This window comes from Sabethes cyaneus, chromosome 3, assembly GCF_943734655.1.
Source record: "Sabethes cyaneus chromosome 3, idSabCyanKW18_F2, whole genome shotgun sequence".
NCBI classification, from domain to species: Eukaryota; Metazoa; Arthropoda; class Insecta; order Diptera; family Culicidae; genus Sabethes; species Sabethes cyaneus.
In genome coordinates, this window is record NC_071355.1 from 74,624,084 (window position 1) to 74,650,654 (window position 26,571).

The following is a 26,571-nucleotide window of genomic DNA, read 5'->3' on the forward strand; positions in this document are numbered from 1 at the left end:
CCATAAGAAAGAGCTTTTTACGCTGTGAAATTTCTCTGAACATAGTTTACTAGTATAATCAACCATTTCGGCGCAGTTAAAAAACGCGTGTTTTCATACCCGTAGGACCTGTGCTGTGAACAGGTGACAAATGTCCACAGAGAGGTAGAAGGAAGTGCGAAATGTCCTAAAAGTGATCAGAATGAAATATATGTAGTTCGTTAAGTTATCTGCAAAAAAATAAAAATTGAAAAAATACCCGATTTTGTCACTGTCCCGTTTTTGTCACCCCTAAATTCATCATGGGGGTGACAAAATCGGGTCATTACTGTAGTAACTAATAGACCATGTTCGAATTCAAAGATACTAATTGACACTTTTACTTTCTAATTTCAGGTAATCAGAAATAACATATGAAAAAGGTTTGTCTCACTATCGAAATTTAAAAACTCACGAGGAAACCTCTATATATATACAAGTGAGCGCACTGGTAATAAAACTTGGTTTATAATACGAAAACGAACGTTTGCTTTACGAATTCTTTCGTTGTTTTCTACCACGAAGTAGATTCATAAAATCAATCCTAAATGTTTCGTACATATGAACAAAGCTATATTCGTACGAATTTTTGCATTTTACAAAATGATTCGTAGATTTCACGAATGCACGAAAAAGCTCACGATAAAAATAATACTAGATTTCGCTATTTTCCGATAGGTGTCAATATTCTACATTACCGACACCTATCGAAAAATAGCGAAATCTTGTTTATCTCGAAAAAAAGCTTATTTTATCGGGAATCGAACTGAGCTCGTTTGTCGTACTTCTTTACGAACAGCCAACGACGCCGCAAACCACAGAACCATAGCTACTGCATACCAAGCAGGTCATAATTGCACAAGTCTATTTTCTCTTTATGCAATCTTCGCAACCCGTTTTCGTCGATAACCATGCCAGGCAGCAACCGTGCATCAAATGGGTTTTGATGCAAGACAGCTACGAATGTGCTATCGTAGAAAAGACGAACCATTCGTAATGACAGCATATGCGGTAGACAATAAGCCTATGAATGTTTTTAAATGGTATGAAATTATTTTTATCAGCTACGAATATAGTTTTACGAAAATTTTTAAACAAAGTACGAAATTATATTCTCAGACGTGAGTTTGTTTGTATGCTCCATAATAACTCCAGAACGCTTTGACCGATCTCCATCAAACTTGGCACACATATTCCTTGATATAAGGGAATCAGCGCTGGGGAGTTGATAAGAGGGGGTGTTCGTAACAGGGGGCGGGGGCTAATTCCGAAACGCATCAAACTTGGCACGTATGTTCCAATTCATATATAGAATGGAAGGGGTTGACAACACGGGGGTGGGGGGTGGGGTGGTTGTCATAACAGGGGAGGTGGGGTTGTAGAAGGGAGGAGGTCTGAACTCCGAAACACCTGGACGCTTCTTCATCAAACTTGGCACATATGTTCCTTCTTACTTGATATAAAAGAATCAGAATTGAAGGGGTTGACAAAGAGGGGGGGGGGGTAGGTTCATTACAGTGGAGGAGGCCCTAACTCCGAAACGCCTGGATGGCTCTTCATCAAACTTGGCATACTTCACATAAGGAAATCAGCACTGGGAGTTTTTTTGTGAATTTCACAGTTGAGATAGGTAAACAGCTTAATATTTTTAGATAGAGCACGTGTTCTCTTTCACTTGCGTATAAAATTGGAACTTTACAAATTTAAGGAAATATTCCGCATTTAAGTCGATGCCGATTGCGTCAAGAATATGGCCACGGCACTAAAAATTGTAGCTTGAACTCCAAGTGGATGATTTGCAGCAGTCTTACTCACATTATCCATCCGTACCGTAAATTCCGGTGAAATTAATCAATTTTCTCAATTTTGATTCATTTGATAGTACCGTCGCAGCCGAGCAAAATTTGACAAAGTTGTATATGAAACATTTGTAGAACTAATGATAACTTCAACTTTGCTGAATTAAATTTTACTGTATCTGTTGTAGTTATGATGCTGCAACCTGCAATGCTAGTATCAGGTATCAGCATCTTTGGCTCGAGCAGCACGTTCCTCACAATCATGTGGAAGATTTGGGCCTTGCCCATCTTGCCCGTGTCATCATTTACCTGATAAGGACGGGAAGGAAAACAGAAGGAATAGGAAGGGATAGATGAAGAATTTGGACAAACACAAACACATACATTTTCTTCTTCTTCTTCTTCTTCAGCAGCATAGAACCGGGGTGGCCCGTGCTGTTTCAAGCCTTGGGCCACTCATCGCCAATTTCCTAGTCGTCTCAGAAGCCGCAAATCGTTTTCGACCTGGTCCTCTGTTTCTGGTGCCGGTGGGGTTGTTGAAGGGGACTATTTTCGTCGCACTGTCGTCCGGCATCCTTACGACGTGCTCGGCCCACCGCAGCCTGCTAACTTTCGCTAGATGTACGTTGGGAATCTCCCGAAGTAGTGCCTGTAGCACGTGAATCTTACGCCTCCGCCACTCTCCACTTTCAGTTTGTACTCCACTAAATATCGTCCGCAGCACTTTTCGCTCGAACACGGCAAGGGCGCGTATGTCCTTCGTCAGTAGCGTCACGGCTTCAACTCCATAAAGAACTACCGGTCTAAAAAGGCCTTTGTGCATTGTTAGCTTCGTGCGGCGGCGTATGCTTCTCGATCGTAGCGTTTTACGTAGGGCAAAAAAGGTCAGATTTCCCGGTTGAATGCCCCGCTGGATCTCCTTACTAGTATTGTTGTCCGTGGTCACCAACGATCCCAAATACACGATCTCCCCTACCACTTCTAGTTCGTCGCCGTCAACGTTACCGTCCGTGGGAGACGCGCGTTTGTTCCCTTTGAGCCTCTTTCTTTCATGTATTTGGTCTTCGACGCATTTATTTTTAGCCCAATTCTCCTAGACTCCGCTTTCAGTCTGGTGTAGATTGCCTCCGCCGTCGCAAAGTTCCCGGCTATGATATCGAAGTCATCTGCAAAGCCTAGAAGTTGACTACTCTTGGTAAAAATCGTGCCTCTCGTTTCGATGCCCGCTCGTCGGACCGCCCCCTCAAGAGCGATGTTGAACAGCATGCAGGATAACCCGTCACCTTGTCTCAACCCTCGCCACGTCTCGAAGGGACTCGAGAGTGTCCGTGTGAGTGTCGAGTGAGATGCGTACGAAACACATCACTCGATCCAATGTAGCTCTGATCAGCCGCGTCAGTTGTCCGGAGAACCGTGTTCGTGCATTATCTGCCATAGCTTGTCTCGATCGACTGTATCGCATGCTGCTTTGAAATCAATACAGGTGTGATGCGTGGGCACGTTGTACTCCCGACATTTCTGTAAGATCTGTCGGATAGTAAAAATTTGGTCCGTAGTTGCGCAAGCCCCCATGAAACCCACCTGATAATTCTCTACGAAACCTTGTGCTATCGGTCACAACCGGTGTAACAGGATTTGGGAAAGTACCTTGTAGGCGGCGTTTACCAGCGTAATACCGCGATAGTTGCAGCAGTCTAGCCGATCACCCTTTTTGTAGATGGGACAAACCACTCCTTCCATCCATTCCTCTGGTAACTTTTCCTCCTCCCAAATCTTCGAAATAACCCAGTATAGAGCCTTTGCTAGCGTTTCTCCGCCATGTTCCCAGCGGCTTTATTGGCTTTCAGCTGCCCGATTTCTCGTTTGACTTCTTGAAGATCAGGTGCTAGGACATCACTATCTTCCATGGGCGCTCCTAGGTTAATTTCCGTTCCTCCTCCTTCTGCGACTTCGCCATTGAGGTGTTCATCGAAGAACTGCTTCCATCTGTCGACCACCTCGCGCTCGTCCCTACACATGTCAGGCTTCGGTGTGTAGCCTTCCGAGTTTGGTTCACCTTCTCATAAAACTTGCGCGTGTCATTAGCTCGGAATAGTTGCACTAATTCTTCACGAGCTCTGTCCTTCTTCTGGCACTTTTTCCTCCTCAGGATCGTGGTCAACTGGTTCCTAGGTCGTCGGTATTTGGCCAGGTTCTCTCTAGTGGCAATGCTTAGATAATTTTTCCAAGTAGTTTTTTCCCTCCACCGCTTGTTGGCATTCCCCGTCAAGCCAATCATTTTGTGTACTCCGAGGCTCAATACCTCTCCGATGGCCGAGCGTATTCTGCTCCAACCGTCTTCGAGGTTTGAAGCACCTAACTCCTCGGAAGAAGGCAGTGCCTCGTTCAGTATTCGCGCGTAGTTCTCGGCAGTTTGCGGGTTATCTAGCTGCCTGATATTCAGCCGAGAAGGGCGGCTTTGACGTGTCCGGTATACGGTAGACAGCTTTGAGGGCACATGTACTTGTACTAGGTAATGGTCAGAATCAATATCCGCACCCCGTCGGGAGCGTACGTTCGTGATGAGAGAAAAGCCGGCCCTCCATGAGAACGTGGTCGATTTGGTTCATTGTACGTTGGTCAGGTGATCTCCAGGTGGCTTTGTGGATATCCTTGCGCGGGAAAAAGGTGCTTCGGATCACCAGGCCCTGGGAAGCTGCGAAGTTTATACATCGTTGGCCGTTATCGTTCGTGTCGGTGTGCAGGCTAGGGGGTCCTACCACCGGTCTATACATTTTTCCCTACCGACCTGGACGTTCATATCCCCGATGACGATCTTGATGTCCCGTGGCGAGCAGCTGTCGTACGTTGCCTCAAGCCTCGCGTAGAACGCTTCTTTCTCATCGTCGGGTCTACCTTCGTGCGGACAGTGCATGATGCTATAATATAATTGAAGAAACGGCCCTCTATCCGCAATACATACATTCTCTCGTTGATCGCCTTCCAATCTATCACGCGATCCTGCATTCCGCCCAACACTACAAAGCCCGTTCTCAGTTCGTTGGTAGTGCCACCGCTCTGGTAAAACTGGGTCTTTCCGCCACGGATCTTCCATACCTTCTCTCCTTTGCGACAGGTTTCCTGTCTTTTATCTGCCTTTTGCACTCTTCTATAAATCTCTATTCTGCTTCATAAATTGAACAAACTTTCACAGGTGGCAGCACCATTTTGCCTCCATAGCGATTTAGAAATCAATGTCGTCTCAGTCCATGATGTTATCAATCGTTTTATTTTTTAAAAGGTCAAATTAAACAAATTCTATCGCTTAATTTAATTCATGGAAACTATCAAAGCACAGCCAGATAGTAATAGAACCGAATTAGTTCTGTTAAAACTTCCTTCTGCGATGAAATTTGTGTAAATGGAAAGGAGCTTAATCGGGCATGTTTAAAATTAATTGCGATTCGATCAATATAGTAAATTTAAAAAAAATCAAGCCATTTACAAGATCTATCTAGTTGAAATCCATGTGACTTTGATCTTCATAAGAATGGGTGCATATTCAGCTTTATGAATCAGTATAAACATAGAATACTGAGTTTTTTGCTCGTTGGTCCCGGGTGATCAATTTCAAGTTGAAATAACTGTGTTCATTAATTCATAATATTTTAGTGAAAAAAAATATCAGAATAATTTTTTTCATTACTGAGTTTTACTAGAAAAACTTACGAAAACAGCTTTCAGAAAACTATTTTGGAGAACAGAAAAAAGTAACAATCTAATCAGCAAAATTTCATACATTGTTTGTACTGCCATTCATCTTCAGCTCTTTCAAAATACGTTATATTGTATTACTGAGCTTGCTCAAGTCATAAAGCAATCTTCGAAATCAAATACTTTCCCTTCGCTGAAAAGCATACCAAATGATTAACTAAAACTAATCGTTGTCGGAAGTCCTATCAATCAAAACTGACCAAAAATTGCGGTCAGCAGAAGCAGCGGAGCAATACTAACGTTCACATGGCACATCAGTTCGAAACTTATCAATTATCTCGATCGGTAACGGGGTTCGGCACTCGAACCAACCATGGCACAAATAATTTTTTCAACATTTGAAATTAAGCAGTGGGAATTAATTTTTTTTGTTGCCGGTTTCAATTGCTTGGTTTGTTTCATTAAGTACAATAATCGATGCAGATTGTTTTCGCGAATCAACTACGGACTGATGATGATCTACAATTCGCACACATTTGAACCCCATAAATTAACACAGCTGTTGTGGCGGTGCGGGCCATTGAAAATCAAGAAATTTATTGCTTTCGGATCTTTCGCTTTTGGGCACGTATGCCGTTTGTGCGTGTCGATATCGATGCTTGTCTTTTGCTTCGAGTAGAGCCATCAATCTTGGCTGATACCAATCACGTTTGAATCGTTTAGCCAAACGGTAATTCGTGGAAATTTCACTAACCTTCAATGATTACAACAAAGACATACTGATGGAGTATGATGATTGAGAAAATACGGTACATACGAATCTCACCATCGTGCCAAGAAAAACTCATTTTTTTTGCAAATAAATTAATCAATGTCATTCTGCTGGACTTGAAGTTTTTTAACCAATTCGAAACTATGACTAGCCAACTGACTTGACTAACTGAATGAATTCGAAATATCACAGTCAAGTCAATGTCGTGTGGCCCATATCGGGTTGTACCACGATACTCAATTGGCGCACCACTCGTCATCATCGCATTTGGAATCGATTACATATTTATTTTTCCTTTAGCAGAATCTGTAGCTGCAACAATAATACGAATACATTAACACCCAGCATCAGCATCTATATGTAGCTTTGGCAGCTTCAATTCATCGGTTTCAATTTGTTCCCATCAAACACACGCTCTTGCACAACGCGACAATGTTTCGAATGCACTCACTCCAAGCCCCGAGCCAGGCATACTTACAACCGGCTTCGGCAGTACTCTGTGTGCGTTTCGTTTGCACATTTATTATTTCCAATTTAACAGAATCTTCCATATTTGGTTTTAAACTTTAGACAACTCGCGGGTCTCCTTGCGATCGATCCACCTCCCGCCGGCTCGGGGTTGGTTTCCCTGTGTCGCAGTCGCAGCGCAACCAAGCGCGTGCGGTTTTCGGTGATGACTCGGTCGCAGCACACCGACCGTCGACATCTACCTATAAATCTCGAACCTGTTTTCAAGCAAGTAGTCGCTATAGTACATACATACGGCATAACCATACAAATATGACTAAGAGACGCCGTCTTCATGGTCGGCATCAGTTCGATCGGAAGGATTTAACAGTCAGGTTCCTTAGCGAAATTAGGCGTTCCAAAAATGGTAACCTACTATTGGGAACAGCTGGTTGGTTAGTCGTGAACGGGCGACGGAACTCTTTCCCAGTTGTTTGTTCAGACCGTACCTTGTAAGGTGTCTATTGAATTCGACGATTGCTATGCGAAGCCGCCCTAAAAATATGATTCATGGATTTTTGCTTAAAAATAGAGACAACCAATCGAAGAACAAGTTTGCTAATTCGAACTTGAACGATGGTTCCATATGGTAGCAGACCTGATCGAGCAAGATCGAGTGAATTGTTGTTCGGAAAAGTGCAGATATTACTATCATTGATTTGATTTATAAGGAGATAAGTCCTTGAATTAGCCATTCGACTATTCAATCAAGCTTATCAGTCAGTCCTTGCGTAAAGAATGTTGATTTATCACAAGGTATCGGAGGCTATTTTCAGCCTGCTGCTAAATTCCGCCTACATTCCTTTTCTTTTGCTGCGCTTACCTAGATAAAATTTATGCCGCTAAATAACTCTACTGAAAAGAATGTAGCACTTTAATGAGTTATAACTATTTGCACAAAAGTGTAAGTAGTTTGCTGATTTTTATTCAATAAACATCAAACTCACTGTTTCTACAGAATTCTCTAGAAATTAAATAGCTGTTACATCACAACATCACAGAACAATCCTACTTATTTTCATCCACGAGTAACACGAAAATTCTCCTCTGACATGAAAGTATAAATCAATTTACATTCATTAACTGAAAATTCATCTTGTTGTTACTTGCAACCTAAACAAACTGACGTGCCTCATTTACACTATAGTCAAATGTGCGAGGCAGAAGTGCCAAGAACGCTTCTAGCATATTGAGTAAAAATCCATAAATTTATTATATTGCCGGTATGTTGGCAACACTTGAAAAACACCAACACATAAACCATAACTCAGCCTGCAAATGATGGATCTCGGTAGAAGCATGTTCGATGAACCTGAAAATACTGAGAACCGGAGCAGAGGGTCCAAAGCCCCCAAAGGAGGATGGCTTTAATAGCTGTTATCCATGGCTAAAAGTAACGTAAATGATAAACCTCTAATCCAAGGTGTCATGCGACCCGTGCCGAGGAATGAATACCTGTGGAGGAATGAATGCCCCGGAGCCTGTGGAGTACCAGAGCGTCCTCCGCAGTAATTAGCCCTTACCGTATCATGAGTGGCTCTGATGCGGCAGACCCTTCTTTCCCCTCAACTCGTGGGATTCTATATGAATATATAAAATCATTCGAAAACAAATTTAACCCTCTAACGGGTAAGACCGTCTGTAGACGGCCTTCGTTTTTGAAGCTCCAGAGCCACATACGATATTAGTCTTGAATTGACAATATGAGAAATATGTTCAAAACAGATTTCCTGACATGCTGAAACAAATATTACAACATTCTTACTATGCGTTTAAAAGTTATCATCTTTCAAAAACAAGAATTCCGAAAAATTCCGAAAAAAAAGTATGGTGCGAATATTCCCTTTTTTACGTTTGAAAAAAAAGGACATCTAGAACAAAATGTTCGATCTCAAATTTTTCCTATGAGTAATTTACATGCTTTTTTCAATTTTGTGATATATTTGAACTGAACAAATATTTGGGTAGAGCGTTAGGCATAAAAAACTAAAAAGAGAAATTGGACTATTTCATACCTAGCGGTCCTCCAGATAAATATTTTCCCATGAAACTCAACACTCGAGCTTCTTTTGAAAGTACTTTCATGATAAAGTAATCATTTGCTCGATCGCATCGTTTTTACGATGTTGCCCGTTAGAGGGTTAACTTCAGTGAGTGGACGGATTAGATAATCCGTTCGCAAACGGCGGTATCCAGGGATCTCCGCCGATGGATACGAGCAGAAGCGCAAGCGTAAGCGGAAAGGGAAGCGGCACACCTGCCGCTCCAACTGCATCTACGCCGGACGCAATGATGAACGGCTCGTCGCTAATAAAAGCAGTGGAAGGAAAGAGAGACATGCTACCAAGAATGGCAGCGGCGTCTCATCAGCTGAATGTCATTATCGAGTTCGTGGCAGGTCGCACCACCCTGGCGAAGGACCTGAAACAAAGTCTGCTCATGCTTCGGGGCACCATGCGTGCGTCGACGAAGGGGTACAGCGAACTCGAAACGCGAGTAAGAGTGGCAGAGAAAGAAACCGAGAAGGCGTTTGAATCGAGGTCTGCACAAACGGATGCCTGCTCGTCAATGACTGACCACACCATGGCCCTCGCGACTACGGAGCAGTCCAACGACAACAAGTTATCCACCAAACATGCAAGGCAGTCTCCAGGGAAAGAAACCCCCACGGGCCCGAAGAAGCGCCTAATCGCAAAGGGTCGTCAGCCAAGCGAAGTACCCAAGTAACGAGACGCAGGCCAGGAAGAAAGAGGAGAATCGAGCTCCAGCGAAACTAGTCAGAAAAAAGAGGAGCAAAGGCGATGCCCTTATCCTCAAAACTGAGGGGCCGAAATATTTGGAAGTTTTGAAGGCCATGAGAAGCAACGATCAGTTGCAGGGTCTTGGCGCGGATGTGCGGAGTATCCGCCAATGAGCTCAAAAAGAATGCTTCTGAGAAGGGTTCCGCCTACAAAGTGCTGGCAGAAAAGGTCCTCGGCGATAGCGTACAGATCCGCGCACTAACGGCCGAGATGATTCTCCAGCTTAAAAACCTGGACGAGATCACTGAAGCGAGCGAACTAGCACGATCTCTCAAGGAGCAATGTAACGTGGTGATGACTATCGAGGCAGTTGGTCTGCGCAAGGGACCGGCGGGAACCCAGGTAGCAACTATAAGACGTCCACTGGTAGACGGCACCCCTGAAAGTGGCTAAGCTGAAGGTGAGATGTGGCAGTGCGGGCCATATAGCGAGGGACTGTACTGCGTCGCCCAAGTGATATGTACCGGCCAACGGGACCCTAAGCACACAACAGGAGGCCCAAAGTGCCCGGCAGGCGCGCCGGCGACTAAAATACGGCGTAGTGCAGATAACGCAACTAAACTTAAATCACTGCTACGCAGTTGACGGACATTGCCATCATCTTGGACCCATACCGCATCCCTGCCGGAAACGATAACTGGGTCTCGGATAGGTCCCGGACGGGGGCTATATGGACGACAAGCAGGTTCCCGGTTCGAGAGGTTGTGTCAACTGCAGACGAGGGATTTTCGGTTGCCAAAATGGGTGGAGCGTTCTACTGCAGCTGTTATGCTCCGCCGAGTTGGTCTATCGAGCAGTGGTAGCGCGGATGGTAGACCGAGTATCAGTTGTGCTGACTGGTCTAAGGCCGTTGGGCTCCCGAATTTTTCGAGGCAGTAATGAGTAGACGCTTGGAAGCTGGCCACTTCTTGGACAGATGGAAACGACAGATCCTGGTCCTATTGCCGAATCTGGGAAAACCTCCGGGTGTTCCCTCGTCATTTAGGCCGATCTGTCCGCTCGATACTGCCGGCAAGGTACCGGAGAGGATTATCCTTAATAAACTCGTACAGTACACTGAGGGTACAAAGGAAGCAATTCGGCTTCCGAAAAGACAAATCTATGGTGGATGCCATCTTGTCTGTCACTAAGACAGCCGAGGTGGCAATCCAGCGCAAGAGGACAGGTATCCGCTATTGCGCAGTTGTCACGCTCGTCGTGAGAAATGCGTTTAATAGCGCTAGCTGGGATTCCATAGCTAACTCGCGTCGGAACGTCCAAGCAGGCTTCATTCTCGGTTTTTTGCTCAGTAGATGCTCATTTTACTAGAGCGCCTCAACTAAATAGAATTCGAAAAAGCAGTGCAAAGAGTAATTGTAGAGCTAATTATTATCTACATTATTGTTGAAGAAAGTATAGTTTTATCTTTTGTATTTACGGCGCTATGCGATTGCTACTCCGTTGGTAGCCAAATGAGTGCTATTTTTGCTACCAACGGGGTAGCAGCCCCATAGCGCTGTAAATACAAAAGATAGAACTTTATTTTCTTCAACAATAACACAGGTCTGCAAAAATAAATATTTTTCCAGATGCATGAGATATTTTAGGTGAACTATATGTTTTTGGGGTGCTGAATCCAAAACTGATTTCCGTTTTTCTCCATCACGTACAGATTTTTTGCAAATTATGCTTCTTATATGGAAAAGTCACAAATTACATGGAAAAAATATTATCACAGATTCGTAATAAAAAACCTAAACATCACCTATTTTTATTATTTATGTAAATTTTTACTTAATACATACAGGAAAAATGCTATTGGATTGCGATTGCGATTGGATTTTTTTTTCTCTTCAACACAGGGTTACTGTACTGAAGTGCGCTCACTTACGCGCATTCAACTGCAGTGCCTCACAGAAGTAAAATCTGTAAAAAATATGTATGAGGCATTTGTAGAGCTGAATGTAATCTACAATTTTGTTGAATAGAGCAGTGTATTATTTTTTCCATTTATAATAGAAACGGCTTTTAAACCATATTATATAAATAGAACGTTTGTTTGTGCTAAGGATAAAGTTGCAACACTATTACTGCGTAAATATAAAAAATAATGGATTACTCAGTTCTGAAAGATTGTAGATTGTATTCAGCTCGATAAATGTTTCATACATGACTTTAACCGAATTTCTTTCTATAAAGCAATACAATCGACTGAGCTCAAGTGGGTGTATTTGAGCGCACCAAATCTGCTTTAAAATAATATTCTCCATGGTTTGTCCATCATATATGGTTTTCTTCTAAAACATGAAAGGGTTTACATTAATAAATACAATTCTGATGTAAAAATTAATTTTTTAGTGTAAACTACAGCCAAGATATTTCTGCTGCTTTATGTCTAAAACCCACTTTTAAGATTATTCAACAAGTATTGCATGAAAACGTGACGTGATGGACAATTTTTATTATTTTTTCTGGATTCAGTGGACAAAAATCTATAAGAATCAGTTGAAAAATCTTATGCAGTTTTTTTTAATGCAGACCTGTGTAATGTAGATAATAATTAACTCTTCCGCAAGGTTCCATACTGGGCCCGGTCGGTGTTGTGGAACGTCATGTATGACGAGGTGTTGAAGCTAAAGTTCCCGGTAGGGGCGGTGATTGTCGGCTTTGCGGATGACATCACCCTGGAAGTCTATGGTGAATCTATCAGAGAGGTAGAGTTGACGGCTACCCACTCTATAAGCATTGTTGAAGATTGGATGCGATCCAGGAAACTGGAGCTAGCGCATCATAAAACGGAGGTTATCGTGGTGAACAACCGCAAGTCGGTGCAGCAAGCAAATATCAGCGTCGGGGACTGCACTATTTCGTCAACGCGGTCCTTAAAACTGCTAGGAGTCATGGTCGACGACAAGCTCAAGTTTGGGAGCCACGTCGACTATGCCTGCAAGAAGGCTTCCACAGCTTTTTCGGCATTGTCTCGTATGATGTCTAATAGCTCTGCGGTATATGGTAGCAAGCGAAGGCTATTAGCTAACGTTGTCCAGTCCATACTCAGGTATGGCGGGCCGGTGTGGTCAACGGCGTTAGGTACCAAAAGTTATCTAGCCAAGCTGGAAAGCACCTATCGTCTCATGTGCTTAAGAGTGGCGAGTGCGTATCGCACAGTTTCACATGACGCAATCTGCGTCTTAGCGGGTATGATGCCTATTGGTATTATCATCAGCGAGGACGTAGAGTGCTTCAACCAACGTGGAACTAGAGGCATACGGATACCACAAGATCGGCCTCGATGACCACATGGCAGCGGGCGTGGTCTAATTCCACAAAAGGCCGGTGGACACATCGACTTATCCCGGAACTATCCGGGTGGGTCAACAGGCGCCACGGCGAAGTAAACTTCCATCTGACACAAATTCTGTCAGGGTATGGCTGTTTTAGACAGTATCTGCACAAGTTTGGGCATGCGGAGTCTTCCGCGTGTCCCGAATGCGTGGACGTTGAGGAAACTGCAGAACATGCTTTCTTCATATGCCCTCGCTTCGCGGGCGTGAGAAGCAACATGATGGCAGTGAGCGGACTGGACACTACTCCGGATAACTTAGTCCAACGGATGTGTTCTAGCTCGGACGTCTGGGGAGCGGTCAACGCGGTTGCTACCCAGATCGTACTTGAGCTACAAAACCGCTGGAAAGCCGATCAACGGCGAATAAACAGCCTAACTACCATAGTCCAGTAGTTATCTAAGAGTGTGCGTTAAGCACAATAGCCCCTCCCTGAAGTAATACCGATAAGGTGGTGCAAGTTGGGATTGAGGCTGGAGACTCGAGTAGGGTTTTAGTGGGTCTGGATCCTCACGCCCCAGTAGGGGGGGTCGGGATACCAAACTCCACTCCCTGAGTTGTCTTCTCAGGTGTCTGATAGCAGATTTCCCTACTCGTTTAAAAAAAAGCTGACCGTGCCTTAGTGGCAGCCAATCGCCCAGAGAACGACTGAAGGTGCTGATGGAAAACATCTTTCCGGTGAAGCACGATATCGTGGTCATCATAATAGGCGACGTAAACTATTTGTCGTTGGACGCAACGATTGACAAAGGACCGAGTACTTTACGTCCCCCACCAAAAAAGGTAAGTGATGACGTCGAGAGTATCTTTGGCCCCAAGTTCCCGAAGAAGATCCTTCTGTGGCTGACGACCAGAGAGAAGATAATGTTCAAGCCGCTGTTATTTCGTTCAGGGTTTACGGTGAACGAGGAAATACGAAGATACAGTATGAAGTACTTACCGTAAATTGCCGCCTTCAATAAAAAGTATCGCGCAAAGAATGTGGTTTTTTGGTCGGACCTGGCCTTGGCCCATTAAGCCAAGAGATCACTAGAGGAGATGAACCGGCTGAAGATCAAGCTTGTACCGACGATCACCAACTCTCCTAACGTCCCCTAATTTCGATCAATAGTAAATTTTAGGCTGAAGCTCAAACGAAGCATTTACTTGAACAATTTTGAGCCCAAATCGGAGGAGGACCTGATCACCAAGGCTGCGAAAACGTTAAATAATATGCCGACGTCTATCTCTTGATCGGTCATAGCGAAGATTCTGGTGAACAGCTGTAAAGCCACCTGGCAGGGTGTCGAAGCATTTTTGTGGATGGCTTAATACGTGACTGTAAGTTTTGGATAGCGAATACGAAAAAGTGATAAGCTTGGAACGAACACTGATTTAAGAAATGAGGGAGCGCCAAATTGGGTTTTCGCCAAGGGCGCCACGATGTCACGCTACGGATCTGCGTACAACAAGATGAAGTTTTACATCGTCAGCTTAAATTAAATATTGGCCAGCTGGTATAACATTACAAACATCGTTGAAAATAAAAAAAAATGGTCCTAGATTACTTCCTCGTGGTACGCCCGACAAGGTCGTGAAGGTGCGTGTGGCCAATAAGGTATGATGTTGTTTGGTAGGCACCAAGGCGCTCAATTTTCGCCACTACAATGACATGTTTTTTCTTTGAAATGCATGCTTAGGCCTCTTGGAACAAAACTCCACCAATTAATATTTTAAACAGCTTTGAGCCCACGCAAAGAGACGCAATTCCTCGTGATGGCCCACGCAAAGAGACAGCGTTCATAGTGATGGGCGAGATGCGGAAACGGGTGATGGGATGGTGGCCAATCAATTCTCGAAGGTGTAGGTTGAGAATTAATTGCCGGTTCTTCAACATAAGCATCACGAACGTGCACATCTCTCACCTTAGAAGTACCGATGACGACAAGGAGGAATTATAGCCTCTACGCGCAGCTGGAGCATGAATAAGATCGCTGCCTAAAACATGATATCAAAACCGTCATCAGAGATTTCAATGCTCAGGTCGGCCAGGAGGAGGAATACAACCCGGTGATGGAGGGTTTAACGCACACCCGCTGACCAACGAAATGGTTCTAAAACTTATCGACTTTGCCGCCCCCAAGAACTTGGTCGTACCCGTACGTAGTACTTTCTTGCAGCAAAAACTCCTACTAATGGCACTCCTGAAGGTCACCAAATCAGACAGATGGACTGTTGGCAATTCTCTAGCCCAACTCAGTATTTTACCTAAAGACATTCAACCATTCAACATTTTATAGAAGAAGGTGGAGCCCTGTTGGAAGTTACAAAAGCTGAGGAATCTTTTCGTAGTAAAAACGACTGTTAATAGCATTCCTAGTCGAATAAAAGTTTCACATTGTAAATCGCCAGTCTTAGTCAATGCGTTCAAAACTAAATGTCGATAAAAAGAATTCCGAGCCGAATAAATTCATAAATATACCTATGTAAAACCGCAGAATTTAAATACAACGTGGCCAATACAAGTTACGCTGTTATTTCAGTCGGACCATCGAAACTTATGTAAACCTCTGGCTGTCACTTTCAATCGGCATGCATGGCTCATAATGGAAGAGTCCATTCGTCTCACGTATGAAATGCATACATTAGACCAATTTTACGATATAGGTGTATGCATTGAACAAAGCACTTGGTTCAGGTTGAAGAGTTTTTATTTTAGGTTGGACATCACGTTCAATATTTTATGTCTTTTTTCATTGAAACGGAAATCGATCTTTCTAGTTGCTACGTCTTCTGTTTCTGTCAGAATAGTTTTAGAGATACTGATACTATATAAAAAATAATAGCCATACTCAAACGTCCAAGTTTTGACCCATACAGTCATCTCTTGCTTAGGTTTGCCGAGAACAAGATTTTATTATACACTTTATAAAAAACAACAAGAAGCTTTAGAAGAAGCTGGTTGAGTGAAGAAGTGTACTTACAAATACTATTCAGTTCATTAGCAAAAAAGTTAAAAGAATTATGTGAAAATTCGTCAATAATATTGCACAATTTATTTACTTATGAACTACGATGCTTAATGGTGTGACCTATATTTTCCGAATAATGTTCGGAACAACGAAAGTATACAAAACCAATTAACAATCAATAATTCTACGCCTAGAGGTAATAGAAAAAGGCGACAGACTTTTTTTACGTTACCGTCTAATTGAAAGCGTGATTTCGCCCAATATGGCATGTACTAATAGGCTTTGTCTGCCCATCGTTACAAATCTGGCAATGAGCTCGCAGCTCAGCCGGGTCTGCTGCACAACTGGGTTAAATACGATTTCTGATGATTCACTCTCTTTCTTCTGTTGTGCCAATTTCAGATCAATTCCAAATACAGCGAAGAACTGGCCGCCGAATGTTTGGAATGGATCAAGGAAGTAACCGGCGAACCGATCAACACCTCCGGCGAGATGGACAACTTCTACGAGGTGCTGAAGGATGGCGTGCTGCTGTGCAATCTGGCCAACGCTATCGAGACCGGTTCGGTGAAGAAGATCAACACCAGCAAGATGGCATTCAAGTGCATGGAAAACATCTCCGCCTTTCTGGAGAATGCGAAAAAGTTCGGCGTTCCACCGCAGGAAACCTTCCAGACGGTGGACCTATGGGAACGGCAAAATTTGAACTCGGTCGTTATCTGCCTGCAATCGTTGGGAAGAAAAATGGCCAAATACGGAAAACCCTCGATCGGCCCGAAGGAGGCGGACAAGAACGAACGTCAGTTCTCGGAAGAACAGCTGCGGGCTGGTCAAACGGTCATTTCCCTGCAGTACGGCTCCAATAAGGGTGCTACCCAGAGCGGCATCAACTTCGGCAACACTAGACACATGTAAGAGAAACGCCACTTCATCCGTTGGTTTTTTACCGTTCAGATTTTTTGATTGGATAAGCAGTTAGTGACTTATAGTAAGAACAATGTTAAAAAAAAATCTTAGTATGACAACGAATTAGGCAGCATTCTGATGCAAATAGTTTGTACCATAATCATCAGATACATGTTTTATTATTACATATACCACTGTTAGAGGGTGGACGTTGGTTTTGTCCGCCCGAAACCAAGTTATTACCGAAACAGGAAAATAGAAAAACAACAAATAAACAGGATGAAATCCTTCGACCATAGAAGACACAGATAGTGAACCTTCTGAAATTAAATAAGCAACGTAAATGTGTGTAGATAAAGCATTCCCGTTTCGAGGCATTTTTATCTACTTCCCATTACCTACCGAAAAATAGCCTTTTCCTTGGTGATAGGACCGTAAAATTAGAGTGCTCTTATTAAACGAAAGTGAAACAGAAGTGATGTCCGATAATGAGCATGGGAACCTTTTGTGGAATCCAGCAACGATAACGCCTTAGCTTATCAGTCTCAATACAAATCAAATCAGTATGACTCGGAGATTCGGAACCAAGTTGTCGGCTTCCGCTAATTCTATCCTGATCAATAGTTGAGCCTCACTCATTCCAGAAACAAATATATGGTATTCAGCTTGTTACATTCCATTTACTATCACTTAAGTACATTCAGAATAGAGGTTCAATAAATATTTAAGCAATAACTGTTTGATTGAACCAGAACGAACAATAAAGCATAAACGTACATACATTATATATTTCGGTGCCATCAACAGAGTCAACGAGGCGGAAACTATATTCAATATTTATTGCCAAATAGATACGGTTGCAGACAGTTAGGTAGTGACTGAAGTAGTTTCAACCCGCGTGATAGGAAATTTAAAAATTCACACATTGATTTTAATGAAAATCTTGATACTTAAAGCAACGGCAGACAATCGGTGGGAGACAAAACAGACCTGAAAGAGTGTAATAAATCAAAACAGATGGCCTTATAAATTACAAAAATCCGAATTGGAAGCGTTACAATATTCAGTGGGCGTTTTTTCTTCAAATCAATCAGTATTTTTACAAAACAGAAAATAAATTTGCCATTCCGTTCTCTATACTAGTTGAGTCTATTTTTGGTTGAATTGTACTCTGCTGTGCATAGCTGTGTTTATCCGTACTTTCGTAAATTATTAACTTTCGTTCTGCTATAATTTGTCATTTTTGTTTGGGTAAGTTATTATGTAAAAATAAAACTGAAAAACAAGTGACTGTGTTATTGAATCTAAATCCTTGCTGTTGATGAATAAAACTACCTATCCTGAAAGGCAAATGAAGCGCGACAATCACTCAAAATTATATTTAGGATTGAACAACTTTCTTTCATAGCAAATAGAATGGAGTCATACTTCGGAAATACTGATTTACAAGGGTAATATTTTGGAATGTCGAACACAAAATTGTTAGTTCAATTTCGTTTAATTGCTTTATAATATTTGTGTCTATTACAGAATTCATTGTTGATCTCTGGAAGTACCAACTACGAAACAATACTCTACTCTGTGACTTCATTATAACTTCGAGGAAAAGGTATGGAGAGATTGGACTTTTTTTGAACATATTTCACAATGTAAAATGTCGATATTTACATGTAACACCAGACTGGGCTTAGAATTTTGTCAATTAACGAAATTTGGCATTTGACTTCCAAATGCTTGCTTTCCGTAAGGACGAAAAAAGCAATCGGTTACTAAGCATTTGTTCTATCCACTTTATGATTATTGAAGGCACATTATGATAACGAGCAGCCTCAAAAATGGAGGCGAAAGATACGTTATCAAACGCGCCTTCAATATCCAAAAAAGTTCCTAAGCAAGATTCCTTTTATAAAAAAGCAACCTCAAAATTTTATCCACCACATCATGTAATAAAGTGGTTGTAGACTTGCCACTTTGATAAGCATGCTGTGCTGAATGAAGAGGAACTTCTACTAAGCTTGTTTCGCGGATGTGGTGATCAACAATCCGCTCAAGTGATTTAAGCAAGAAAGACGTTAGACTGATTGGTCTAAAACTTTTTGCTTGCTCATATGTCGCGCGTCCACCTTTAGGAATACACTTAATGGTTATTTCACGCCATTGAGTTGGGATGTACCCAATAGCAATACTACACACAAACATCCTTCTCAGAATGTGTTTGAAGTACTTGAATCCTTTCTGCATTAGATTAGGGTATATTCCATCTGTTCCCGGAGATTTGTATGGAGAGAAGCTGTTCACGGCCCACTCAATCGCTTCAGTTGTGACAAGTCTCCGAGCAAAAGCCCATGAGTCTAAGCCACCTAAGACGATTTCTGAATCGTTTCGAACTTCAGGTTCCACACAGCCCGGAAAGTGATTATAAAAGAGACATTCCAGGATTTCATTGGCATTCGAACAGTATTCACCGTTCGAACTTCGAATGTTATTAACCTGATAATCTTTCGATTTTGACAGTATTTTATTAAGTCGACTTGCCTCGCCGAAACTGGAAACGTTGCTGCAGAACCTGGGCCAGCTCGTGCGTGCTGAAGATCGTAGAGCCTTTGCATAGGCTTTCCGGGCCTGCTTGAAAGGCTTCACGCCATCCCTACGACGTATATTCCAGGCTCTCCTGCATCGTTTCTTTAGTTCCGCGAGATGAGAGTTCCACCATGGTGTTCCTCTAGTCGTTTTAATAGTTTTTAGCGGGCAGGCTACTTCAAAAGCTTCCGCAATAAAAGATGTTGTGACATCTACAGCCACATCCAAGTCGATCGATGACACAATCGTCGGATCGAATCCTTGAAATTTCGTCGCCAGTTCCTCCTCAAAGAGTTCCCAGTCGGAAAATCTCGGATAGCGAAATGTTGCAGCGTTCAAGGAGACACCCAAATGATCAAAATATATAAAGCAATGATCAGATATTGGTGTCTCATTTGAAACATGCCATTGTGCCAACTCATGACTGATCCTGTTAGAGCAGAGTGTTATATCTAACACTTCCTCTCTACCAGCTCGTATGAAAGTTGTACAATTGTCAATGTTGAGTATTCCAAGGTTGGTACTACTCAAATATTCCATCAAATCAGAGCCTCACAGATTGATATCCGAGCTGCCCCAAATGATGTGATGGGCATTGGCATCACTGCCTACAATGAGCGGAAGCCCATTAGATTGACAGTATCTCACCACATTCCTGAAATCGTCGCCGGGAGACGGTTCATCGTGTGGTAAGTATGCAGAACAGTAGACATAGCGCCTATGGCCATCATCCACGACGAGTTCTACTGTGACTGCACAAATATCTCGAGTAGTCCACTCAGAGATAAGGCATGCACTAATTGACCTATGCAACAATATGCATGCCCTGGGCATCAAACGAGGATTTGTCATACCAGTTTTGCTGAAAACAGCAAAGTTCTGGTTTCCAATATCCGTCGAATGAAAGTACCCCTTGCGAAAATATGGTTCCTGAACCAATGCGATGGTGACAGAGCCATTAAAAAGTTTTTCGCATAAATACAAATTTTCTGCCCGTTTGTGTTGAAGATTTATTTGTGCGACTCTAACTATTTGACTAGCGGAGTATATGCACAAACAATCTCCAACACAGATCAGACAGCAAATTGTAAGCGAAGCCAATTATGTTGGCCAGAACGCACTTGGCGTAAAACCCATAGGGGAAATATGGCAAGACTCCTATGTTGTTCCCACGAAACGCAAGGGACAACAAAGATCGACCGTACCAGAGCCCCGCATGGCACAGTAGGGGCAAGATGCCCAAAGCACTCCGTTCGCGACTGGCATGTTTTCACCCCTCCAGCCATTCAGTCATCGGCACGGAGTTAGACATTGTCTTAGGGGCTCCTGATTTGCCGACTCTCACGGCAGGATCAGGTCCCGGGCTCAATTTTTGCCCAAACGTACAATTCAGCACCAACCACCAAAGGGCATAACTGCAGATTGTGTAAAACAGACCGATTGAGTCTCTCTCTCTCTCTCTGTGCTAAGCCAGCTGAGAAAATATTTCTCTCCCAGTGTGCCCACACCCCGCAGCCACGCCCTCCGAAAAACCGGCGCCGAACTGCTTGATTAGGTAGCCGGAAACCACACGGCGAGTGTTCCACCTTCTCGGTCTGCGTACGACAACCAAGGTTGCGTAACACCAGGTGCGCAACTTTGGCTGCCGTACCCCAGCCGGCACCTCGTGCAGGTAGAGAGTGTGGTAGTAGGCATATTACCCCAAGGAAGCAAAGCTTATTGGATTCAGTCTATGTTTTCACACGTATACCTCCAATCTTTCCTCACGGATCTTCTTATTTCTTTGTTATAATGTGTGTACCACCAGATTGTGCATTTGGTTGGAAACATAGCTTACGGGTAAGCAACTTTCCGTACAACTTGGTAACTTCCAGTATGCCGCGTTTACAAATAGTTATGGTGTACCACAGGGTAGTAATTTGGGACCACTTCTATTCTGTATCTACATAAACGATGCAACGTTACTACTCAACGAAGGTGAGAGGATTTGCTTCGCTGATGATTTGAAAATATATCTTGTAGTCGGACGAATCGAGAATTGCAGAATGTTGCAGAAGCTTTTGGATTTGTTTAGTGACTGGTGAGTAAAGAATCAATTGTTATTGAATGTGGATAAATGTTGCGTCATTTAGCTTTCGTCGCGCTAGATAGAGTTTGATTACGAAATTTCCGGAGCCAAACTGAATAGGACAGAACAGGTGAAGGATATTAGAGTAATACTTGACGAGAAACTCACGTGAAGTCCCACATTTCTGCCAACATTGACAAGTCCAATCGTAGTTCTGGGTTCATATTTAGGATCGCTGGTGGATTCAGTGACCCGCTTTGCTTCAAAGCTCTCTATTGTTCTATTGTACGGTCGACACTGGAATTTGCGAGCATCGTTTGGAAACCGCTCGAGTCTATTTGGTCCGCCGGACTAGAAACCGTATATAGCTAAAAAGGGATCAGCAATATTTAACGCCGTACAAATACCGCTATCGTCTGTTGGGTTGAAGCACACTAAGTCGACGTAGGTGGGTTTCGTAATCTTTATTTGTCTGCAAGCTCTTAGCTGACGAATATGATGCACCGGACATCCTATCAGGCTATCGCAAATCGGACTCTACGCACTTACGCGAGATTTTTACGATTCAGAATGATGCTACAGGAAGACTCCTATTCAAAGCAATATGCTTCCCACTCTACCACCGCTTCCATGACGAACCATCACGCATTTACCGCCAACGAATTCTTGCACTTGACAATGTAAATATTAATAATTAAGTAAGTTTTAGAACCAAATAATCCGATGAAAAAAGCAGCCTTGGGCGACTTTCTAAGATTTCTTTCACATTCGGCTATTAGAGTACAGGACAGTTACAGGGCTAGTGCAACAATCCTACTGACTCTATCTAGCAGCCCGCCTAACCGAGATTCGAACATTTACGATTATTAAGTTTTGGAATTCCGAGGCGTTCCATGTTAATAGCACAGTATCCAATCACGTGTAAAACCTGGGCCCATAACCTCTTGGAATGAAACACGGTGTGTACTATTGTACTATCAAACTGTGAATGATTTATTATTATTCTAGGTATACAGATCAAGCTCTTTAGAAAAAGGAAGTAAAGATAATCGATATAAATGTGATAATTTTTGTTCTGGTATATTGTCACACTGTATTGCAGATAGTCTATGAATACGTGTTGCCAGTTATACTCCTACATGGCTTGTTAGGCCAGCAAATCGTACCTCGAAACCAAAAAACCATGGCTTAGACGTCTTTCTCGGCAAAAATTATCCGATGAATTGTACGAATACGTAACAACAAAGATGTTTATCTTTATCTATTTTAGATACCTACGAAACTGAAGGCGGCACTGCAGAGTTTCCATTTTTCTTTCCTCCGCTAAATCCTGAAGAACATTCATTTGCATTGTAAGAGCAACCTTCAACAACTGCAGTAGCATTGCGGCCGTAATAGTCATCGCTTATGCCAGTATCTGCTGTGCATCAGCGATGATTGGTCTCACGCATCTCAATATCCTCGGAATTTGTGTGGGACTTTCACTGGACTGTTCCCTGTTGCTGGAGCTATGCCGCGATGTGGACTCAAAAATGCGGCTTAGATTCCTCGAAGGGAAGTCTATTGTCCCATTGTCCATTGATAGGCCCAAGAAGCCAATGAGGCAAAAGAGGCGGAAGGAAAAATATAGTACGATGTCAAAAACGCCTCTAACAGCGCTAGTTGCGGGGTTATTGCCCTAGCGCTGCATGAGATGAGGATACCAGACCATCTATGCAAGGTGCTTAAAAGCTACTCCGAAACCCGGACACTAGTTTACGACATGGCTGAAGGTGCGAAGTAATACAAAGTAACCGTGGTTGTGTAACTGACGCGGTCGTAACTACTTATGAGACCCTCTAAAACAAACCTCAGGGACGGCAAAACGTTCGCGACTTATTATCAAGAAAACACCTGAAAACCTTCTGCTTAACTTGTTCCGTTTATTAACGTATTTTCCTCGGTGACCCATACCTTTTGGTATCTGGGGAATTCATTTCCGGCGGAGATTCTGACCATTTAACTGACTGACCGTCACGTTTAATATTGAATGTGGATATGTATTAGAATACTTTTGTGAATTCAGGTGGGATTCGGAGTAAAAATTTCCAAATGTGATTGTTGCGTTGTTCAAAAAGCGCTTTCATTCTGTATAAGAAGAATCCTTAATTCTCATAAAAATGTCCTAAAAATATTTTACATAGAGGCCGCGGCTAGGACTTTGATGTTACTAAGGGATAACAACTAAAATCACCAGATTCGGCTGGACTTCGAAAAAAAATTTCATCAATTTAAATTATGATTAAATTAATATTAGGGGATGCAAATTTAATATTAATTTTAATCCTATATATTACATAATTCTAATGATGTTCCCATTTAAATCAAGTAAGATTTCTGCTAATGTTGATCGAGGTGTTCTAGAATGTATAGTCATCTTGATAAGCAAGGAATTTCAGGTAAAATTAACCAAGGAGAGGTTAAGAAGAAGTTAAGTGAACCACTGAAGAAAGATAGGAGCAAAATATTAAAAAAAAATATAAGTTCAGAAGGAAAAAAACGTTTCGAAGGTTAAACGTTGACATGATTGGTCATCCGTTCGTATTACGCGATTGCAATCATACATCTATGCAAGTTGCAGGGACACTAGGAAACTTGGTAGCGATCGGTTTTTGAGATTTGGCAACGGATTTACGTTATAAATACTGCGCACTGGAGGATTGGGAGGCGAGTGCGACTCTATGGTTCAAAGCTACTGTCGACTACCGCAAACGCCCACGTCGTGCTTACTTTACTTTGGTTAGTCATAAACAATGACCTTTAAAAATTGTTTAACTACTGCTTGTAAATATCACGTGAATGGCTGTAATACTTCGTATTTAGTAGAGTTAGAATATCGTATGAAATCCTGTTTCGTTCCTTTTAAAATTGCAAAGTACACTTTATTCAAAATTGCTTACATCCCACTTCATACGGGAATACTCGAACACTATAATCATTTGAATGTGTTCACCGTAACAATAATGGCCAAATCGCCAGACCTGCATCGTACAGCTAATACTATATCAAACGCGCAATAACGAGCACCTCATCTGGTAAGCAACTCACGTGGAAGATGCCCAGTTTCTCCCAGAGTACGCAATGTCACCCGGCCATCATCCATGATTGATATCCAGGTAAGCGAGGCATGACCAAGCGAAATTCGTAGCCAGGCTTCTGGCGGGAATTGCAAAGCTCGACAGACGAAGTACCGAATTACGTTGGCATGGCACACGACTAAAGTGTAGGTATCTTGTTTTTCCTGACCGTCCGCCCGATGGAAATACTTACGAAATGCTGCTTCAATGCGTGCTCCGTCTTCAAAGAACTGCTGCGAAAACAAAGATAGAATGACTGTGTGTCAACAGGCAGATAAAATTACGAGTTTACCGAAATTTCCGGCCGCCAGTGACCGACGGGTGGTTCTGGAGGAGCCGGGGCGCCCTCTTCCAGCATTGCATCATCGTGCAGTTTTAACTCTGGCAACGATAACGACATTATCTTGGCAGTCTCCTGCGCTCGAGTCATTGTTGAGCGGACGATACAATCGAATTTAATACCCAAATGCTTGAGCCGTTCTCCGCTGTGCGCGGCTTGTTCACGTCCTATCTCCGTTAAATAACGTTCTGCATCGGTTTTGCCCTCCATATTGTACTGACCGTGACGTACCAAAATTAGGTGCCGCGTTACTTTGGCTCTTTTTTTGTCCAATTTTTCGTTAAATCGATTTTGAACAGCAGGATTAGCCATTTCACTTATGGGTTCTACCAGACTTTTCGGTTCTCGGCTGCAGTGAGCACAAAAATGAACAAATTATATTTCTTATGATAACTGATACAGGTACTTACTGATCCCAGTTGTAGTCCCACTTACTATACTCGGATGGTTTAAAATTTGTAGTCCAGGAGTTAAACGCCTTGCGTTCATTTATTGTTTGCGAAGCGTACCAGTAAACGACTGTCCCACCGCCAGCACCGACTACCATTGCTGCAGCTCGCCTCATTTTTGGCCAAAAACTCATTTTAATTATAATCTAGCTTATTTTAAACTTAGAGCTCTAACTAAGACACAGATACGTTAAAATAATCAAAATATGCTTTTAAAATTATGAATTAAAAGACCCGGCTTCAAAGATTGTCGATTAGTTGAAGTTGAGTGTTTTTTGAGAAAGTAACCGTAGCCGAGAAATGAAAATGCAACTCTGTCAACTAAGAACTGACAGTGACGTAGATGGCACAACACCTGAGTAAACAGAACCAAGGTACGAAAATGTAACGAAAACATTATAGGGGCCGTTTAAATATTACGCAACGCCCAAAACATAATTTTCAGAAGATTGGAGATTGCTTCCATTTATGTACTGCCGAGTGTACTGCCTTGTGGGGGAAAGCAAACTAGATAGAATTAACAAAAGGGCGAATGTCGCAAATGTAAACAAAACGGGTGAGAGTTATTTTTTGCTGGACCAGCATAGGAAAATCAACCCTCACTCGGTTTGCTTACGCTTGCGACATTCGCCCTTTTGTTAATTCTATCTTCAAATATTGTGCTTCCCGAGAAAATATTTCGTTTTTCAGCTTTATATTGCGATTATTATCTAAAATTTTTCTTTCGTACACTCTTAAATGATTCTACCTGTAAATAGGTCGGATTTAGTTAAAGCTAGGTTGAAACTACTCAAAATGCCCTTAAAGTGTACAAACTCAAACTTTGGGTAAAAATTTCAACCAATTTTGGCGACTTGCTACCGATAATTGAATTATTCTCTATGACAAATAACGCAATTTTAAGTTCCTACTACCAATTTTTTGGTTGAAAAACTACTCAAAATCTGAGTTTGTACACTTTAAGGGCATTTTGAGTAGTTTCAACCTAACTTTAACTAAATCCGACCAATTTACAGGTAGAATCATTTAAGAGTGTAGGTTAAGTTGTGCGCCTAACAGTTGCGCGCAGCCAAGGGGTCGGACACTCGGCACAGCCGTTTTTATGTTAGGCGACTTGAAACGAACCGAACTGTGCCGGTGCTGTACCGAAAGTGCCGAACTCCAAGATTTGTTAAATTTGTTAAAATCTGATAGACCTGGCAACCGTGCGAGATGATTTTGACAACTGGCAGTGCTCCCATTTCATAT

The 26,571-nt window shown here is 42.5% G+C and overlaps 2 protein-coding genes across 4 annotated transcripts in view; one reads left to right on the plus strand and one right to left on the minus strand.

Annotated features, from left to right (window-relative positions):
* The window catches only part of LOC128741902 (myophilin), an 82,202-nt gene extending 64,156 nt beyond the window's left edge, over positions 1-18,046 (plus strand). For both annotated transcript variants that reach the window (XM_053838011.1, XM_053838012.1), the window contains one exon: positions 16,267-18,046. In XM_053838011.1, coding sequence (XP_053693986.1) covers positions 16,267-16,779 — 513 coding nt within the window. In that variant the 3' untranslated portion in view covers positions 16,780-18,046. The remainder of the gene's footprint in view (positions 1-16,266) is intronic.
* A 6,267-nt stretch (positions 18,047-24,313) lies between these two features.
* On the minus strand, positions 24,314-25,630 carry LOC128742701 (serine/threonine-protein phosphatase Pgam5, mitochondrial). 2 transcript variants are annotated; one of them, XM_053839141.1, is made up of 3 exons: positions 25,285-25,630; positions 24,827-25,223; positions 24,314-24,764 (listed from the first exon to the last, which is right to left on the minus strand). In XM_053839141.1, the coding sequence occupies exons 1-3, from the start codon at positions 25,455-25,457 to the stop codon at positions 24,486-24,488; spliced, it is 849 nt and encodes a 282-aa protein (XP_053695116.1). In that variant the 5' UTR covers positions 25,458-25,630; the 3' UTR covers positions 24,314-24,485. The 2 variants fall into 2 exon arrangements, with proteins under 2 accessions (XP_053695116.1, XP_053695115.1); XM_053839140.1 differs by having other exon boundaries at positions 24,314-24,767.
* Positions 25,631-26,571: the final 941 nt, after the last annotated feature.